Raw genomic sequence first — 20,559 nt, forward strand, 5'->3', positions numbered from 1 at the left:
CCAGCGAACGACACCAGCCAAACACACCACCGAACGACACCACCGTCGATCTGCAATCTTCCACACCGCACGCACGAACGAGCATCTAAACTGAGCAATCTCTTTCGGTTTATCAGTGTCCAACTTCCCCCCTTTGCCATTGTAGAATCTCGTGTGCTCGACATTTTTCAAACACCGACCCGACGTAGTCTTCCCAATCGCCACCACTGACGTAGTATGTAACAAAAATTGTAGGAAAAAATAGAATCTACTTTTTTTGTATGTTGCTCTCTTTGTTTGCAGGAAGTTGCTGGTTTTTTGGTTTATTTTGGCATACATGGTTTATGGTTTATTTTTGGGTTATTGAGCTGGAAATGTGCAGGGCTTTGGTTTGTCTCTGTGAAGTGATACATTATACATTGTATAAGGTGGTGTATATTTTTATGTTTATGTTATTGTGGTTTAGTGAACTTTTGTATGAATTTATTAGCTATAAAACTTGATAATTTTAAAATAATGTTAGCAGTGAACTTTTTTTGATGGCTCGCTGCCTCATCTGAGTCAATGTAGGCATAAGTGATAAATTCATAATTCAAAAAGTCAATACAATCCAATATCTTGCCATTGGGTAAATTCTCATTACAATTTCTGATGTATAAAATTATGTAATGTAATGCATGAAAAATATTTTTTTATTACTAATTATAATACCTAAAGACGATTTAGGTAGAGTTTGTAACACAAACTCTTACACCATCCCCATATACAAATCTTGGAGGGACGCACTCAGCTTTTGCAGCGAATAACTTAGAGTACGAGGTCCTCTCAGCTGGTGATCGACCTTTGATTCAGCCTATTGGGGGAGGGTAAGAATATAACAAAATTCAATTTATATAATTTATTATTATTGTCTTATAATTTTGACTAACTTTGTTTTGGTATTTAGGTTTTATCCATAAAAAATTGCATCAAAGGCCATCACTGCCACCATCAAGCAACAATTTGGTGAGCCATGGCCAACGTGGGGGACAATCCCAAAGGGTGAACGGGATATATTTTTTCAACGTTTTAAGGTACTTGTTTTTTATTCCCTTTAAATATTTTATATTTTACAATTTGGATTGATGATTCTTGTTGTTTTGCAGAGGAAGGTCACATGGAGGGTTGAGGACGAGGAAAAAGTTAGGAAAATTTTTCATACAAAAGCTTCTCACATCCTTTCACAAATGTTTAAAGATGCTCGCCAAGAAGGTAAACGACCAGAATGGATTGACAATAATGTTTGGAACAGCCTCCAAGAACACTGGAACATGGCTGTGTATCGATCCAAATGTGATACAGCTAAAAAGAATCGTTTGTCTGAAAAAGGTGGATGTCTGCACACTGGAGGATCTATTAGTGTTCATGAACACGCTATTCGTTTGGTATGATTTCCATATAATTTTTTTATATTAATCTATGATTAATTATTATCTTCTTAATTTATGAAATGTTTTCTTTATACACAGAGGAGCTTGGCCGCTCTGTCCATGTTGATGAAGTGTTTCAACAAACACATATACGAAAGAGCACTGGAGATTTTGTTGATGATAGATCAAGACGGACTCATGTTAGTGTTTTTAAACTTTTTTTTTCATATACATTAATTGGTATGATAACAAATATTTTTCATTTTAATAGGAAGATTTTGAAAGTAGATTGTCTCAAGCATTATCTGAGTCACAATCTACCTCAATATCTACTCCATTAGATCCTGCTGAGGAGGAAAAATTGAGAAGTCGTTGTTGGTTAGAAACTGTAGGTGGAAGGTACAAGGGACGAGTATATGGGGTTGGACGTGTTGATCGTCAGGACGATTGTGTTGGTCGCTACCTACAAGAAACACAACCATCTTCTAGTAATAAGAAGGCTAATTCAGAAGAAATTGTTGAACTTAGGCAACATATTAAACACATGGATGCAAGGTTACAAAACTTTCAAAATTCCATGATGCAATATCTACCACTTGAGGCAGCAGCTGCAACACAACAGTTTTTTCAGCAGCCAAATATCCCGCCACCAACTCAACCGAATCAACAGTCAAATGAAGTGCAACATCATAGTACTCATGATGAACAAAAAAATTCACTCGGTGAAGATTATAATAATTATTAGCTTCTCTAGAACTTTGTTTAATGAAATACATTTTAGATATTTGAAAATAGTAAGTATTGTATGTATGGATAACTTTGAATGTGATGAATATTTGTCTTCTGAAAACTGGAATGTTGATGGATATATGCAGGTGTAGAATATGGGGTGCTTCCAAATACAAAAAATATAGGCTGCTTCCAAATACAAAAAATGGTACTGTTGTGTACAATGTTACATATAGATTTATCTGTATGTAAGTCTGCCTGTTAATTACATACGGATATATCCGTATGTAATTACATACGGATTTTACATACGAATTTATCCGTATGTAATGACACATGGATTTTACATACGGATTTTTGTCCGTATGTAACTGTGTTTTATATACGGATTTTGTGTGTTACATACGGATTTTGGTTGTATGTAATTTGAGTTTTTCTTGTAGTGACACTACATAGCGTCAGTCTTCAAATTGGACACCATGTAGTGAGGGGGTACATGTTCTTCCATTATTGCGAAGGATTGTGGATATGCTAGTGTGTACAAGGCAAAGATTTTTCTCACCGTCTTCGATGGACATTTATATGTGCACAACTTGTTACAATTCTTCATTAGCCTTTTGTAACTCCTCATGGATTCGCATGACTTTTTTTTTTTTGATCAGCATGGATTCGCATGACTTCCTCTTTTAAATGGTGTGACATCTCTACTTCTTCCCATCTACTTCTTCCCATAGTCGCTCATGTCCGATGCAAGCCTCATCTCTTCCTTGTCACTCTTTTTATGAGTCTCTTTTGCACTTATGTTGAGGTTTTGCAATTATAACAATTGAACTTCTTTATCATTTCTTTCCTCATTCTATAGATATGTTGAAAGTAGAGATTAGTTTAATACAAGGGAAAGTCTAACTAGTGATGAGAGCAAGGAATGATGCTTTGTATATACATAAAAGAAAACTTTTATAAATTATTTTACGCTTAAAGATAATGTTAGCTTAAAGAAAAATGAATTTAATTTTTATTCATTCAAATATATTTAAGCATCTAAGTAACACAAAATAATTTGTATAAAAAAAAGTAATGTACCATTTGATTTGTGATGAACGAGATGACGTAGTTGTTTTTCTTACCTTCTGGTTTTCGATTCTCATTGATCAACTTATACTTTTTATCTCTAATTTTCTTCAACTCGCAGGTTAATTCATTTTCAGAAAGGAAAGAAACAAAATTTATTTAAGCCTAATAATGATAATAAACTTTTAATTTTTAAAATGAAGTGTTTCAATTTTTAAAAGGAAACAATTCATATTATTTATTGTTTAAGAAACTAAATAGTTAGGGTGTAGTAAAAATAATGAATATGAAATAACAAAAACAGCCATTAAAACGGTGTAGAATCCGAAGCAATAATCTCCTAAAAGCCAAAAAGTTCAGAATTTAGATACTGCAATATACACCCTTCAAGATACTTTGATAAAAGAATGTTTTAAAAATATACCAGTCCAAATTTCAGGCAGTCCTACAACAGAGACTTCTTATTAAATACGATCGACAACAACATTCAAAACATTCAACTTAAGGACAATTGTGGTCTCCTATGATTTATGCATTTATTTAAAAGCAAATTATTTACTTTAAATAGTAAAAACGGTTTGCGTATATATTTCTCAATTTAGCGAATATAATCTGCTAAACAAATGTAATTCATCTAGCGAATCTAATCCACTCAACAAATTTTGAAAACAGGATTCTTTTTTGCTCTTTCTTCATTCCAAGTTTTTTTTAATCTTTTTTTTCATGTATTGTCGTCAAAATATTTGGAATTACTACACCAAAATTTTGTATTCTAGTTAGTTTACTTTTACTTTTTTTTTATCAGCAATGAATTAATGAATAAAACGGGACACTTGAGGGGTGTCCCAACCTTTATACAAATCTCAAATACACAATTACAATCCAGAGAACTAAAAGCATAGAGAAGCTTTCAATTACTCAGCCAAAGACATAAGATTTGTTCCTAAGACAATGAAAACATGAAACAGATAAATTCTTGCTCTTGATTATGCACCAGCAGCATGATTTTCCAGAACTGGACTTCTCCAATTCTGATTCTTCATGGTTGATGCTCCTCCCTATCAATCAACACCAAAAGATCCCAGCTGTTATATAACTTACCTCTCCATTCCTCACGTCAAACAGCATCCCACCTGTTACAAACCTAGGCTCAGCGTCTTTGCATCCCATAACGAGACCTCTGCAGCCCCAGCAACCCCAATCAGCAAAACCAGAATACTTCATCTCCTCTTACTAGTCCTATGCCACTAGCTTTTTCTCATTGTGGCCAAACCAACCTTCTACATATATCCGAGAAATACCTCTAATGTACCCCAACCACTTCAGCCTACGTTCTGCTCCTGTTCCACAACTAACTCAGTTCCCATGGACTAGAATTCATTTATTTAAGAGCATATCCCACAGCCCTTCCATCCCCACCTATATGAGCATTCTTCGGCACAGTATAACAAGTTCTCATAACTGAAAAAGTGCCCCTCAGAGGTTAAACAAGCCCGTCCTTCCCAGCTGAAACAATGCCTACCAGCCCCAATTACTTAATGCTTTTTATACAGGGGATTGGATTCAAAATCCAATCCACTAAGGAATAAGAGAAGAAAGAAGACTGGTGCTTTAACCATAACCAGGATTTTAACTGTACCTTTTGAAAAATCTCCTCCACATCCACAACAACTTGCTTGAACACCACCGTATTCCTTTGGTCCCCTATGCATCTAACAACTGCTGTCCAAATCCCTTTCCAAACCATATTTTGTTTATTACTAATCTGAAACAGGTGGAAATTCTCAAAGTGGGTCTTTACATCATTATGTTGAACAAATAGAATACCAACCCATCTTAAGCACATGAACCAAACACTCATCGCGTGTTTACACTCCAAAAAAAGATGTTGACATGATTCAGCATTAACCTGGCACAGAGCACATAAGGCATTATTCAACATCACCCCTCTCCTACTTAGACATTCTCTTGTTGGTACACTATTCGTCAGGATCCTCCACGCTGTAGTCACCAAACTAGGGAAAGCTTTAGCCTTCCATAGGTTTATGAATACCTCTGAGTGTGGGCCTCTACCCTGTTTTGTCAGGCAATCATAAGCAGAATTCACAGAGAACCCATTTCCTACATCATTCCCCCACACTTGGACATTCTTTTGTTCTCTACTCAACTTGATCGACGACAAGTGAATCATCATTTCTACTTCCATTTCAGATTCCCACACAAATCTAGGACACCTCCACCTTAAACACCACTGCCATACCGTTCCAATCCACACACCAGCCTCTTCCACCTTTTGCCCCTGATTTAAAGACAAAGAAAAAAGCCTTGGGTACATCGATTTGAGATTAGAGTTCCCGATCCATATGTCTTCCCAAAACTTTACTTTGTCCCCACATCCTAACTTCCACCCGATCTCTTTGTTGAACCAATCATCTCCTTTGTCCTCCCCACAATCTTTGAACAAGTCTCTCCACCACCAGGATTGGAGTTTCACTGGTGACTGTGAAGCATTAAAACTCGACCCATACTTCGAGACCAACAGATCCTTCCACCTTACTTTTTCTTCCACTAGAAGACGTCATCTCCATTTAGCCAGCAAAGCAAGATTGAAGTTGTGCAAATCTCTCAAACCCAGACCACCCTCCTCTTTTGGCTTACATAACTCTTTCCAACTTACCCATGATATCGTCTCTTTCTCCTTCCCCCACCCCATAGAAACCTCCTTTGGATTCTGGTGATACTTCTACAAACCGTGACCGGTGCTCTGAAGAGTGACAAATAGTACAACGGGACAGAGGTAAGAACGGATTTAATAAGGCATATTCTCCCTGCCATAGATAAGAATCTTCTTTTCCACACGTTGAGCCTTGCTTTAAGTTTGTTTATCACAGGCTCCCAAAACTTCTTCTTTCTCGGATTACCTCCCACTTCAAGGCCCAAATATTTGAACGGGAAACCCGTCTGAACACAGTTCAAAGTCTTTGTGTAGCAATCTAGATTACTTCTTTGAACATTGATACCTGTAAGTTTTGACTTGTGAAAATTGATCTTCAGCCCTGAAGCGAGCTCATACCCCCTGAGGATGGATTTCAGTGTCACTACGTTGGTGTAAGAGTCCTCACAGAAAAACACAGTGTCATCGACATACTGTAGAATACTCAGTACAACCTCATTTCTCCCAATCTTTAGACCAGAACGTAATCTGGCCTTTTCCGCTTGCCTTACTATACCAGCCAAACCTTATGCTACCACTGTAAAGAGGAATGGCGCAAGAGGGTCGCCCTGCCTCAACCCTCTCGAGGGTTTGAATTCCTCCGTAGGGCTCCCATTAACCAGAACTGAAACTGTTGCACTTTCCATACATCCTCTGATCCAGCCAATCCACTTACTATGGAACCCTAACCTTTGGAGCATGTCGTAAAGGAAGACCCAGCTAACCGAATCGTACGCCTTTTCAAAATCCACCTTCAGACACAATCCACTTCTCTCACTTCTCCTGAGATCCTCCACTACTTCATTAGCCATAAGCACACTTTCGAGTATCCCTCTCTTCTTAATAAAAGCCGACTGGCTTTCATCAATAATAGAGGAAAGTACATTCTTCATTCTTCCTGCTAGGACCTTGGAGATAATTTTGTAAGTGGCCCCAAATAAAGAGATAGGACGATACTGCTCAAGCAGGATTGGATCTCCGACTTTAGGAACAAGAGCGATGAAAGAGGCATTACAACCTTTGGGAATATGACCTGTACCATGAAAAGAAGCCAAAGCTGCCATAAACTCTTCTTTAACTCCCAGCTTTTCTTGATGAAGAGAAAATTAAAGTCGTCAGGTCCTGGGGACTTGGAACCTTCGCAAAGCCACACCGCATCCCTAACTTCCTTCTCTGTGAACTCTGCTATCAGCTTTAAATTCTCCTCCTAGTTTAAAGAATTGAACTCTACTGCATCAAGTCTAACACCAAAATCTCTTGTTGCCTTAAACCTTTTTTCAAACAGCTTCTTAGCTTCACCACGGATTGTACAAGGCTCTTCACACCACTGACCCCCCACCTCAACACCTTTAACTTCATTTTTTAGCCGTCTCCATCTTAGAGAAGAGTGGTAAAATTTAGTGCATGAGTCTCCACTCTTTAACCAGCTGGCTCTAGCTTTTTGGCACAACAAGGACTCTAGCTTCTTATCAGGCTCCTTCAATCTACTCACCAAACCAATTCTATGTAATCTCTCATCTTCCAATAACCCTACACTACAGTCTTGGCAATCTAGAGCCTCAAGCTCCATCAAGATGGATTTCTTAGTTGTCTCCAGATTTCCAAAGACATCCCTATTCCACACCTTCAAATCCCCCTTCAGCCTCTTCATCTTTTCTTTTATCACTGTGAAAGCATTCCCCTGAGAGGGATAGGAGATCCATTTTTCCTTCACCATATGGCCAAAACCCCGTTCCATAAACCACGCATCTATAGATCTAAAAGGTTTAGGACCCCAGTCCTTCTCCACAGATTTCACCACTATGGCACAATGGTCTGACACCTCCCTACGTTGCACATATTGCTTGCACATAGGCCATGCTTGCATCCAATCTTCGGTAACCAACACCCTGTCTAGCTTGCTCTTAGCCTTGCCATTTGAATTAAACCACGTAAAGGGCTTTCCCACCAAAGGTATTTCAATAAGAAGATTAGTATCAATGAAGCTATTAAAACCTCTCATCTCACTCGATTGGTTGTCCCGCATGCTAACTCCTTTTCTTTCACACCGCTTTCTTGTGGCATTGAAGTCACCACAAAAGCACCAGACGGAGTCTGCTGAACCCTTCTTTAGGTCTGTCAGTTCCCCCCACAAAGATACCTTCTCACTCAGAGAACAATTAGCATAAACATTCACCACCACACACCTACATTTTGATACCTTATGTTGGCCAATCACAGCAATAAACCCCTTCCCCATCACATGAGAGTCATAGCAGAAAACTTCTTTATGCCACATAGAGAGCAGACTACCACTACCATTGTCTCCTCCGTAATGTAACCATCCCACATTATTATCCCCCCCATAAGGAATAGCATCTTGCATCCGAAAGGATCGTCTGTTTTGTTTCCTGAATACAGACAAAATCTGCTTCCTCTCTAGCTATAATGTGCTTTAAATACCGAGCTTTAGTACTTCCCCCTAACCCTCTTATGTTCAGATTTACTATCAACATAGATGGTCTTTCTTTTTACCCTCCTCATAATTCTCCATAACCTGAACATCTCTCTCTTCCATGCAATCGTATTCTTTAACAACCTCTTCTTTGTCCCACCTACAAATTATCCCAGATTGCTTTCCAATCTCTCATAACTTAGATGATTCCACTGAAATTTTGGGCTCACATAATCTCAAATTGCAATTCAAAAAATCCCCATCAGATAATGAGTCTGAAGACGTACCAACTTTGTGATGGGAAGGGCCCTCTGACTGGGATCGTCTTAACATAATTCTAACGGACCGCCTCGAAAGAGAGCTGGAATCACCCAAATCGAAAAGCCCTTTCAATTTTCGTTGTCGTTGTGGGTTCGCCGATTTGCATTCCCCGATTTCTCCTTCATCTGCTAATGGTGTCACCTCCCTCGCTGCAAATATAGATCCCTTCTAAGCGCCCAATTCTTCCCTCCTCCGTTGACGTTCTCTCACCGTCAAAACTGGTAATAAGCCTTGTTCGACCGTGTTACCGAATTCACTCTCCATGTCCTCATCGTGAGCACCCATCTTCTTACCTTCGCTTGTTATTCCATCCAAAGCAAGCCCATTATTTTCCTCACAGCCGCAGACCTCCTCCACGACCCCTGATCCAGAGACGCCCTTGGTTTGGGCTGAATGCGAGGGGTTCACGAAAAAATGGGCCTCGCACTTACTTTCGTGGGCCTTGGAAGAAAGGGGTTCCCTCTGTGTGATAGAGCATTCCACGTCCATTACAATTTTAGCCAACTCTACATGAGTAGCCACCCTACCGCATGAGAAAGCGCAATATAGGGTAGGATTACACTCTAAGTCAGTTATACGCCCCTCATTCTGACCTACTCTTGCTTCTTTCATGCAATAAGAACTAGCTTCCCCCTAGTGATATTTGCTTTTTGAGATTGATTCCTCAATTAGCGGATCTGCCTTTTTCAAACTCTGCACACCCCTTTCCGCCTTCTCTCCTCCCTCTTCCGCCCCCCTTGATCGGAACACCTCCCTAAGCCCCGAATGAAACTCCTCCTCACAACTCTTGGAAGAGAGGATTGTCTCTTCTACATAAGTTCCCGAATAAGAAGCGTTGTCGGATGATTCGGAGCCATAGTCATTTACCCCGTACATTCCTTCACTATAAACAGGGGCCTCTTCTTCAATGAGAATATTACAGATTTGATCATTAATTCGTATACTCCTCGTCATCCTGGGTTTACTAATGTAACTAGTTCGGACATGCAGCCTAGCATATTCCAGGTTCTCCCATAACAGAGTAGAGTTATCTATGGTTACCACAGAATACGTTCCTCCTAACACTTCTTCAAAGCACTCCTTGTTCCAGAATGGTAGAGGTAACCCATAGCATCTCACCCAGGTAGTTTTATGAGACGCCACACAGGAGGTCGACCAAGGCCTTATGTTTGAGAAGAGGCTATCAAACCATTTCTTATTAAGCTTAACGAGAACCCCCATACTCTCCCCTTCTCCTGGGGTCATTAAGATTAGATTGTCTCCTAAGGCTCTTAATCTGATCCTACTCAACCCTCCTTTTAAGAATTCCTCTCCAATCTGATCAAAACCCAAGCCTTCCTTGACCTGCCCAACTACACTGTTTTCCATCCACGGCAGGATATTCACCTTTGTTTTGAGGATTTGCCCAGCCCCAACCTCTTGTTCCACCTCACCCTTGGCAGCTTCTACATAAGATCTCTTCCCTCTTTTCTCCACCCACATCTCCTTGCGCTTCCCACTGTCCCTCTTCCGGTCATCGTAGGGGTTCCTCCTTTCCCTCCTCTCCTCCTTAACTGGTTCCTTCTGATGCCTTCGGTACTTCGGGATATTCACGTGGAGTTTCATGTTACCAACGTATAAGCTATCCAGCTCTTTCTCCAGGCGCCCTACATTTCTCACCTCAAAGAACCTTACAAACCCAAACCTTCGCCCCCATCTGTTTAGCCTTCGAGATATGAACACTTCCTTAACCCTAGCTTGTCTTTGGAAAACCTTAACCATGTCCATTTCACCATAACCCTGAGGAAAGTTTGAGAAGAAGGTAATATAATCATTTGAGTACCCACGTTCACCCCTCCAGCTCGAGTTCATCACTATCTTTTAGTTGTTAACCATGATAGTTAGTTTACTTTTACTTACTCTTTTATAAATTAACAATAACAAGTAAATTAGATAATCAACAAAACCTTAACATTTTTTAAATTTGTAGAGGGTAGGTTTGGGGTTCTTTTATCAGAAAAAAAAAATATTAAATAGCTTGGGATACTAATTCTTTTACAAATAAAAAATTATAAAAATGCAAAATTGGAGAATGTACTGCGTCTTAGATACTATTCATAATTGTGTTGACAGACACTCAAAATTATCTCAACAAAAGAGTCCTTATATTATCAAAATATTCTAAAATATACATGTTACCAGGAAATCAAATTCGAAATAGAAAAGAAATTTAATAATCATCCTCAACCATGCAAACAATGGTGCGTGTTTACAAAATATCTCAAAACTCAGAATCAGAACGAGAAATGTTAGAATATATATATGGGTTCTACACTTTTTCTAAAATTGTTATTTGTTATCCCCGTTGTTTCACTCTCTTCATATAAAACCTTCAAATTTATTTGCTTTGTCTAACATTTATCCACTTAGCATTAGTGAAAGATTTATTCAAGGTAACCATTGTTCAGACTATATTGTATCAAAATTCTAAACATAGCAGCAGCAAATGGGAGGGCAACACGCACACGCACGCGTGTGCGCACACACATATCTAAAATTAATTATATCAAACACAATCATACAACCCTAAACACCGATTTTTAATTGTTATAATAAAATCCAACATTCATCACAATGTTGTATATGATCTAATCATAACTTTCAGCCTAACATTTAGCTTTTACCTATGTAAAAAAGTGAATAATAATAACTCCATTTACTTAGAAAATTAAGTTACTACAATAAAATTGTAATACTCTTTAATTTATCCAGGAAGTTCAAAAATGTCAATAGAAAACTTTGATCACCAAAGTGGAGACACTACAAAAAAAAAAATTAATATTATCTATAGATTTTTATCCACGGATCTAAATCTGTAGGTAAATTCATCATTACTTGTAAATATTATCCACGAACAACATTATTTATGGATATTACCCACAGATTCTGAATCTGTTAGTAAATTTAACATTACCTACCAATTATTATCCACGGATATTATTACCTATCAACTTTTACGTACGAATCTTTATTACCTATCAACTATTACCCACAAATCTCTATTACCTACCAACTCTACCAGCTATTATCATAATAACTATAAACATAAAGTTAAAAATATTATTATAACATGAATAATTATAAAATCATAATTAATATTCATAAATAATAATATTTAATAATACTTATAATATTTAATAATATTAATAATAATGATGATATTAAATATATGAATAATGTTATTATTTTTTATTTTATTAATTATATTAATATTGATAATCATACTAATAGGTATAATAATAATCCTAATATAATAACAAAATTTTACTAGTACAATGGTTAAAGTTTCTTTGAACATTCCAGAAGGAACTTGATTTCGAGTCTCACCTATTTTAGTTTAGTTCTAACTTTAATATAGTTTATTCTAACTTTAATTAAAATTGAGTAATTACTCTTTTTATCATTATTATTCTTCTCTCTCTTGCCTTTTTTAAGATTAACTTAGATCTCGAAATGGTTAAACAATTAACATTTGAGAGATAATGATTTTTCACTTTTGTCTTAAATTACAAAAAATAATAAAGAAAATGTAAGATAAAAATGAGAAAAATATAAATGTAAAGTATGTTTCTTCCTTTAAAGGGAAAATAATTAAAAGAATAAAATAAATCATTGTAAAACATAATAAATAAATTATTTAATGTTTAGTGAATATTCACAAAATTATTCAGGCATTTATATTGACAAAGATAAGAGAGTAATTTTGAAAAATATAAACATTTTTACGTTTTCTGATTTTCTTTTATTTTCATATTTAAGTGAAAATGAAACATTTGTATCCAATAAAAAACATTTTTATAAAAAAAGAATACCTTATGTTTTTCTCGTATATCTGTATCAATTTTTTATTTTCAGGTTGCCTTGAAACAAACGGAACCTGAGGATAAATAGTTCGGTAAAGATCACAACGTCTATATTCATGGGATCCTTCCCTGTACCAAAATTAGAACCTCTTTTGCGAGGATAAAACAACAGCGAATAAAGTGGGGTTAAATAATTAGTTTAACTAAATAGCATAAACATAATTAGTTTATTAAATCACACAATCTCTCCATAAACATAAACTTCCCTGTTTTTACCGCAGTGAATTCCGCAGCAAAAACTCTCAGCCAATCACCAGCTTCCACGTCATCAAACCTCCCGCGTTCCCTATATAAGCCTCACCCATTGATCCCTAGTCCTTTCAAATTCGTCTATTCTCTCTCAACCGCAATTTTTTTTCTGCCAAACAAAAAACTATATTCGGGCCGGTCGTGCATTCTCTGAGCGTCGCCGGAAAATATCGCCGACGAAAAAAATGACGGGATCCCTTGTTGCAAGGCTCGTCTTTCGTCGACCTTCGCTGGGTAGCAGATTCTGCCCCCGCCGGGAGGTCTCGCTTCCCGCGGCTGAAAGGACGAAAGACGTGGTTGCTCCGCCAAAGGAACTGCCGGCGTTCGACTACTCTCCCTCGGCGTACTCCGGCCCCACCGGCGACGAGATCCTCGCGAAACGCAGGGAATATCTCAGCCCTTCGATCCTCCACTCGTACAAAACTCCGGTGAGGACGCGCTGCACTGGATCATCTCGTAAACTGTGTTCGATTCTGTTATTAATTTTTTCCGTTGCGCAAGTGTAACTAAAATAACTAACTAAGTTGATAATTCGGGTGTGATCGTGTGTGGGAGGTTGCAGCTTAACGTGGTGGAGGGGAAGAGGCAATATCTGTTCGATGATAAGGGAAGGAGGTACGTGGACGGGTTCGGAGGGATTGCTACAGTGTGCTGCGGGCATTGCCACCCGGATGTGGTTGCAGCCATCGTCGAACAAACGAAGCGCTTGCAGCATTCCACGGTTCTCTACCTGAACAACGCCGTGGCAGATTTTGCTCAGGCTTTGGCTTCTAAGCTTCCCGGTAATCTTAAGGTGAATATCATGCTTTGCAATTTTGCATTTTTTTAAATACTGCAACTGCATTTTTTCATTGTTTTGTTATGAAAATTGTTCAGTTTTATCCCTCCACCAATGACTGATTGATATTTTTTTTGATAAATTACAATATACTTTACTTCCACAACATGGAAACAATTTGCAATAAATTTTCTAAAGTCCTTTTTAAATGTATTAATTACTTAAGATATAGTACCATTTAAACTCGTAAATTTTAATAGAATAATACTTATTGAAATTAATTATAATCCTTTGTCTTAAATATTTACTCATAAAAAGTATAAAGTATAAGGTAATTTAAATACTAATACAGGTGTCATGTCAACCAAAACAATGCACTCGACAACTACTTTAATAATATAATAATATATTATTATTTTAAATTAAAATATTAATATTTTGAATAATAATTGTTGTCAAAAGTATCTTATCTCTTAATAATTACTACTCGTTACAATATTTGCACAATTCATCTTGTATAATCTCGTATTAACATTTTATGAAAATATCGTGAGTACGAATATTTTTACCGATAGACTTGATTAATAAGTATGCTACAATAACAATAAAATTTGTTGCCATAATTTGCTAAGAAAAAGTATATACAAGATAAAAGCAGATAATATGGTAGTAAATTCTATATTAAAATAAAGTCATATTTTAATCATGTGATGGAGCAAACATAGAGTACGACAAGTAAATGTTAATAAAGTGTTTTATTTGTAAATTTCTATGCTAATATCATGGGACTAGGTTGTGGAAGTGGGGTTGGTGGATTTATATGATAATGACTTAATTCGTCGCTCAAACATTATATATATATATATATATATATATATATATAAAAGACACACAAAAAAAACCCAAAAAAAAACATACATTTATTGCATCACAAAAAAAAATACAATTATTGCATCACTCAAATTCTTTCTTTTATCATCCATATTCTCTTACTATATCAATTGGATTTTTAAAATATATTTATACCTGTGAGTGTGTCAGACTGATTGATACTCCTATGACAACTAAATTATTTCATCAACTTCCCTCTTTATTTTAGTATTCTAATATTTTCTTTAATTTTTTATCTTAAAAAATAATAGTTAAACTAGGATAAGATTTGTATAATTGAACTTAATTATCATGATTTTCTTATGTTAGTGTTAAAAACAGCAATATATAGACTAATAGTTTAATAACTTAATTTAACTATATAATAAAAATAATTTTATAAAGATAAGAAAAAAAGGAGTGATCGTATAAAAATGAGAATAATAATAATAATAGCAAATGTTAATTTTTCTTTTTGGTGTTGTTTGTTTTGTTGGGATGAAAAAAATGAAGTTGTGTATTTTATGTGCAGGTGGCGTTTTTTACAAATTCTGGAACGGAAGCAAACGAATTAGCGATTCTGATGGCAAGATTGTACACTGGCTCCCATGACATCATATCTCTAAGGAATTCTTACCACGGAAATGGTGGTGGAACAATGGGGGCCACAGCTCAAAGCATCTGGAAATATAATCTTGTGCAGGTTTGTATTTCCTCTCTTTTTTCAGTTTTATACATCATCTGTTAACAAATACCTTCTAGCTCATCTAATAAAACCTGTTTTAACCTCACTAATAATATCAAATTTTCTTCTTTCAGATGTAATTACATTTAATAAAAGTGAGTGATTAATGAGTCTAATTACCGACTAATTATGATAACTAAGTACCAGAAAAAAAAAGAGTTAAATGGGTCCTAATAATCTTAATACAATTTAAATAAAAGTAACTTCTCCAGAAAATAGTCATGGACTCTTACAAAATAGCCTGCATAACTCAATTAATTAATAAAGAACAAAACAGGGTCCTGTTTTCATAGGTACACTTGGAACGAAGTTGACCTTAAGGAAAAGATAAGTTGTTTATTTTTCTTGAATTTAATAAGATTTTTAAGACAAAAGAAATAAAATTATAAATTAGAATAAAGCTACATAGCCCTCTTACTATAAAAACAAAACTGTTGTCTATTTCTTATATATTCTAAAACTCATTTCTCACTACTTTCACCATGTGCTGATAAAATAAAATATACATACTTATGTCATCATAGCAACGGACTTTGCTCTCCCTGAAAGCGAACCGTTCATTATTGATAGTATTTGGAACACACTTTCCTGTGAAAACTAGTAGTTACAGATTAGTACTAAAGTGCCGTGACGATGATTTCTCCTGATAACGAAAGCATGGACCCCTTTACGCAAATTATATTACAATTACGTGGTGTATTCTTCATTCTCAATTACAAGTATATATATATCCTTTCCAAGAAGTAATTTATTTCTTGTTATGGGAAAATAGCATTGCCATGTGAGTTCACATGCAAATGCAATATACGTTATGTAGTTTTTTTAGTTTACTTAATTTGTTCCGTGCCACTTCAAACTTAGGATTACATTTGATACACATAATGAATTGACATGCTACTCAGTTTTTTTGTTACATCTCTTTAATGAAATAGTATGATTTAAAAGTATAAAACTTTCATCCATTCACAGTATGAACTGCTTCAAAAGTCACGTCTATTATTGATTGACTGTATCAAAATTTTATATTAACAATTGATAGATTTATTTTTTCAATTTATGTTTAGTTTTCTTCTATTTCCAAAAGATGCAAAGTATAAAAATAAAAATGTCGCGTTCCCTCTAACCTGTGTAACAAAATGCTACTTATCTTTTTTAATGGAAAATAGAGTTTGCCTAACCTGTTTTGTTTTTCTGCTTTTTTTTATTTGCCAACAGAGTGGTGTTCATCATGCAGTAAATCCAGATCCTTATAGAGGTCTTTTTGGTTCTGATGCAGAGAAGTATGTAAGAGATGTTCAAGAAATCATCAATTTCGGAACTTCCGGAAGTGTTGCAGCCTTCATATCTGAAGCTATACAGGTATCTATTTAAAGCATAGACGTTGACATTGCATGACATGTTTTCTTCAGAACAAGTATTCTAAATTAGGTGTTTTTTTTCCTTAGTGTGTTCTTTCTAAAAGATTTCATTTATTTATTTCAAATTTATTAAAAATAAACAAATTATAAAAGTTAAAAGAATTAACTTCCACAAATAATCTGCTTCATTTGTGTTGGTGTCTTGCGGCATTCCAGCAGTTCATGTCGAATATACTTTTTTGTTGTTAACGTAACTTGAAAACCAGAGTTGTTTTGAGCCTCATTTCTTATTCAATCAATCTCTTTCATTGTCTTTTATCTATATTAAATAAGATTGTATTGTCAGCATTTCTCAAAATTTGGATAAACAAGGACATTTTTTTATATGCTGTTGTTAACGATAGGGAGTTGGGGGCATTGTTGAAATGGCTCCTGGTTACTTACCTGCTGCCTACGACATTGTTAGAAAAGCTGGAGGTCTTTGTATTGCCGACGAAGTTCAGTGCGGGGTTGCTCGCACTGGTAGCCATTTCTGGGGATTTGAGGCCCATGGTGTTGTACCTGACATAGTAACAGTAGCAAAGGTAATTCAACTCTTGTCTCCTTTACCATGTACAAAGATCTCGATTTATCTGTTCGTATTGGAAAATTTGCAAGCTGTGTTTGCCTGTAAAGTTGCTACAAAACAATTCTTAACCAACATGGTGTAATAAAGTTTGACAAATAAGCTTAATCCTGTCTCTATATGATCAGGGATTCAATTTTCCTGACTCGTGTGAATGGGAATAGCGTTGTCTCTAAAATGAATATCATTAATTTTAAGCATTAGTCTTAGTGTATATCCAAGCTGAAATCATTTTTAATAATTTTTATTTTTTTCACATTCAAACTTGAATTGTGGATTCCAAATCTCAAACCAAACACACTATTATACTCCCAGTTGAAGATTTCCTGGGTTCATAACAAAAAAAGGCAATTCTTACATTAGTCCTTATAGATGCAAGTTACAATTAAGGGTGTATGCTCTTTGCTGTTTGTTGGCTTGTTTCTGAATTTTGGTCTTCTGGGCAGGGCATCGGAAACGGCATTCCTCTTGGTGCTGTCGTGACTACTCCTGAGATTGCGAAGGCATTGACTCGCCGAAGTTACTTTAACACTTTCGGTGGGAATCCTGTTTGTACAGCTGCAGGATTGGCTGTTTTAAGAGTGATAGAGAAAGAGAAGCTTCAAGAAAATGCATTTGAAGTGGGTTCCTATTTGAAAGAGAGGCTCACCGCACTCAAGGACAAATATGAATGTAATCTTTCGTCACTCCTTAATCCTTTTGTCCATTCTAGATTAGTGTACAAGCATAGATTCATTTTTGGTTGAGTTAAATGATGAAGAGTGGAGGACCTTACTTAAGAAGCATTCCTGTCACAAAATAAACAGGAACTTTTCGTTTCCCCTTCTACCAATTCTTTACGTGAGAAATGTCAACAATATGCTCTTTTAAACATACTCTTTATTATTGGACAATGTGTGTTACAAGGAGTGTATTTCTAGTTATCTGCTTTATGTTTCTAAACAAACTTGTTGGTTTTCTTCTGCAGTAATTGGTGATGTGAGAGGACAAGGCATGTTGCTTGGAGTGGAACTTGTCACTGATCGCCAACTTAAAACTCCAGCACCAAATGAAACACTGTATGTGATGGAACAAATGAAAGGTAAAATTTCAACCCCTCTAGAGTGCCTTCTGGTTCCAGCCATATTTTTCGGTTGAGTACCTAATCTATAAACTCCTGCTGTTACCACAGAACTAGGAGTGCTAATTGGAAAGGGTGGCTACTATGGAAATGTATTCAGAATTACACCTCCCTTATGTTTCACCAAAGAAGATGCAGGTTGATCTTAGCCTCAAACCCTCTCTTCTGTTAACATCAATTAATAGTACTACCAGTCTCTGTTACTTATAGTGTCTGTGTTTGAGTTTTTCCTTTGTTTTAATGGTGCAGATTTCCTGGTGGATGCGATGGATTACTCATTTTCCAGAATGTGAAGCTTAAATATTATCCAAGTGTAAATAAATGTCTATTTTGTATCCTCAGTTAGTAATCTTAGAAAACGTTTGGTTCCGGAAATCTAGAAGTTACCGAGTTGTGGTGACATTGAACGTGAAAATAACTGTTTCTCTTGGAACCAAAAACAAAATGCGGGCTTAGTCCCTTAGTATCTCACTGTCATCCCAGAAAGTGGATGAGCCATATACCTAAATACTTACGAATAATTTCAAAACGTTGGTTTAAAGAACTCAGTCATCTCATATTTAAGTCTTAAATACATAGTTACGTTAAATACTTTTTTTTTTGCTTTCAGTCAAATTTAAATACTTGAATCTTATTCAACGTGTATAATGGCGTTTTACAGAAAACTTGACCTAAAGATTCCAAAAAGTGTTGTGTTTTCTGGTTATTATACCGTTTCTATTTTTTGTTGCATTGTCTGACTGCAACAATTGCGCGCAGTGGATTTTGGGTTCCGGATTGTTAGATTGTAGCCCTTAAATTGTTGCAACATGTTTTGTTTGAGATCCTTGAGATTCCACGATGAGAACAATTTATTGTATATAAATTAGTGCAAACCTCACTTTATAAACTAGTTTTATAAGATTGAGTTAGCCTTAAAGTTCTTTTTAACATGTTTTTAAGAAGAAAAAAAATTGTATTTAAATTGTCATTAACTCTAATTCCTAAATTATGTGAGATTATTGGACTTTAAAGAATTGCACTTTCCAAAGACACATATAAATATGACAAAACACTAAATAAAAAAAAACACAATGAATATTCTTAATTGTTGAAACTTTGTAAATTTATTAGATGACTTATTCATAGAAAAAATCATTGTATAGATAAATGCTAGTTTTGGACGTTAAAAAACTTTAATTTGTTGAATTAAGTTATGATCTCTTTTAGCTCTAATTTTAATTATAAATCCACTCTTTAAGTGTGTACCTATTATTATAAAAAAAATTAGTTTGAGAAAATCAAGAATGACTGGGTGAAAAAGAATACATATGATCTTAAGGTGTATCTATATGTGACCGAAAAAATACTTGTAGGCATGAATAACAGTGTAAAAAAACTTATTTGTAGTCCATTATTAGCAAAAACTCTTTATAATTTGTAAATGAGAATTGGACATAATCTAATGTTGAGTTGAATCAAAATAAAATAATTGTATTTATATTTCTTTCCTATATTGGTATTTATCTAAGTTATATTTTTGTTATCCCTCAAGTTCTTTTCAAAGTATTTTTTGTGAAAACATTTTGGGCAATGTGTCTTTTTATATGTATTCAATCTACATATACATACATAGCTCTTCACATTTTGTCTAACACACGGTTCAATTTGTATTAACCAAAATGTTTTCACATTTTACCTAACACGCTATTCTCAAGAAGAAGAAAAAGAAGAAGAAGAATGCTATAGAAAAGATTACACATTTTTAAAGCTTACACATTTTTAAAGAAAAGATTGAAAAAAATGCTATAGAAAAATTTGAGCTTTGGACGAGTCACACTGAACTTTAAATATGTGAAAATAAGTAATTCAAATAAGGTTCTCCCTAATGAAAATAATAAATTGTGAACAAGATTACTAAGTTAAATATGACATTGAAAGAGAGGAAGTCATTAAATGAACAACCTCTAGAAGTTGAAAATTTAAGTTCACATACCTTGCTATTATTCAAATAAATCCATTGGACATTACATAAAAATATTAGTCGTTTAAGGTTGAAATTAAAGTTGTAAAAGCACGGTCTCTTCTTAACATGTTATACAAGGATCGCCTTCTTTGCAAAATTTGTCAGACAAGCAAATCAAAACAATTTTGTGTAAAAACGTTATTTCCACCTCTAGGCTATTTAAGTTCACATACCTTGATATGTTTAGACCAACCAAAATCGTTTACATTAGAAGTAAGATACATGGTTTGGTTGTAGTGAACAACTACCTT

The 20,559-nt window shown here is 35.3% G+C and overlaps 4 protein-coding genes across 4 annotated transcripts; 2 read left to right on the top strand and 2 right to left on the bottom strand.

Annotated features, from left to right (window-relative positions):
• Window positions 1-1,205: 1,205 nt before the first annotated feature.
• LOC150025384 (uncharacterized) lies at window positions 1,206-2,133 on the top strand. Its single transcript, XM_090294005.1, has 3 exons — window positions 1,206-1,405; window positions 1,486-1,588; window positions 1,660-2,133. The coding sequence occupies exons 1-3, from the start codon at window positions 1,206-1,208 to the stop codon at window positions 2,131-2,133; spliced, it is 777 nt and encodes a 258-aa protein (XP_090150131.1).
• Window positions 2,134-4,569: 2,436 nt separating this feature from the next.
• LOC150025385 (uncharacterized) lies at window positions 4,570-6,965 on the bottom strand. Its single transcript, XM_090294006.1, has 5 exons — window positions 6,438-6,965; window positions 6,110-6,335; window positions 5,866-5,952; window positions 4,828-5,756; window positions 4,570-4,620 (listed from the first exon to the last, which is right to left on the bottom strand). The coding sequence occupies exons 1-5, from the start codon at window positions 6,963-6,965 to the stop codon at window positions 4,570-4,572; spliced, it is 1,821 nt and encodes a 606-aa protein (XP_090150132.1).
• Window positions 6,966-7,108: 143 nt separating this feature from the next.
• On the bottom strand, window positions 7,109-8,266 carry LOC137824521 (uncharacterized). The gene has a single exon (XM_068630188.2). It carries the CDS (start codon window positions 8,264-8,266, stop codon window positions 7,109-7,111), a length of 1,158 nt encoding a protein of 385 aa, XP_068486289.1.
• A 4,344-nt stretch (window positions 8,267-12,610) lies between these two features.
• Window positions 12,611-18,847, top strand: LOC137825992 (alanine--glyoxylate aminotransferase 2 homolog 3, mitochondrial). The gene is made up of 9 exons (XM_068631821.1): window positions 12,611-13,235; window positions 13,370-13,600; window positions 14,988-15,158; window positions 16,416-16,559; window positions 16,963-17,142; window positions 17,630-17,855; window positions 18,151-18,264; window positions 18,355-18,441; window positions 18,553-18,847. Exons 1-9 carry the CDS (start codon window positions 12,993-12,995, stop codon window positions 18,594-18,596), a joined length of 1,440 nt encoding a protein of 479 aa, XP_068487922.1. The 5' UTR covers window positions 12,611-12,992; the 3' UTR covers window positions 18,597-18,847.
• Window positions 18,848-20,559: the final 1,712 nt, after the last annotated feature.

The sequence above is a fragment of the Phaseolus vulgaris genome, chromosome 8 (assembly GCF_051622355.1).
Source record: "Phaseolus vulgaris cultivar YP4 chromosome 8, ASM5162235v1, whole genome shotgun sequence".
NCBI lineage: Eukaryota > Viridiplantae > Streptophyta > Magnoliopsida > Fabales > Fabaceae > Phaseolus > Phaseolus vulgaris.

Coding starts and splice junctions, on each gene's coding strand:
- LOC150025384 (XM_090294005.1), top strand. CDS start 1,206: ATGTTTAAAGATGCTCGCCAAGAAGGTAAACGACCAGAATGGATTGAC. Junction 1,406..1,485: donor GAACACGCTATTCGTTTGGT/ATGATTTCCATA, acceptor TTCTTTATACAC/AGAGGAGCTTGGCCGCTCTG. Junction 1,589..1,659: donor ATAGATCAAGACGGACTCAT/GTTAGTGTTTTT, acceptor TCATTTTAATAG/GAAGATTTTGAAAGTAGATT.
- LOC150025385 (XM_090294006.1), bottom strand. CDS start 6,965: ATGGCAGCTTTGGCTTCTTTTCATGGTACAGGTCATATTCCCAAAGGT. Junction 6,336..6,437: donor CGCCATTCCTCTTTACAGTG/GTAGCATAAGGT, acceptor AGTATTCTACAG/TATGTCGATGACACTGTGTT. Junction 4,621..4,827: donor TGGAGGAGATTTTTCAAAAG/GTACAGTTAAAA, acceptor ACTGTGCCGAAG/AATGCTCATATAGGTGGGGA.
- LOC137824521 (XM_068630188.2), bottom strand. CDS start 8,266: ATGCAAGATGCTATTCCTTATGGGGGGGATAATAATGTGGGATGGTTA.
- LOC137825992 (XM_068631821.1), top strand. CDS start 12,993: ATGACGGGATCCCTTGTTGCAAGGCTCGTCTTTCGTCGACCTTCGCTG. Junction 13,236..13,369: donor TCCACTCGTACAAAACTCCG/GTGAGGACGCGC, acceptor GGGAGGTTGCAG/CTTAACGTGGTGGAGGGGAA. Junction 17,856..18,150: donor ACTCAAGGACAAATATGAAT/GTAATCTTTCGT, acceptor TTTCTTCTGCAG/TAATTGGTGATGTGAGAGGA.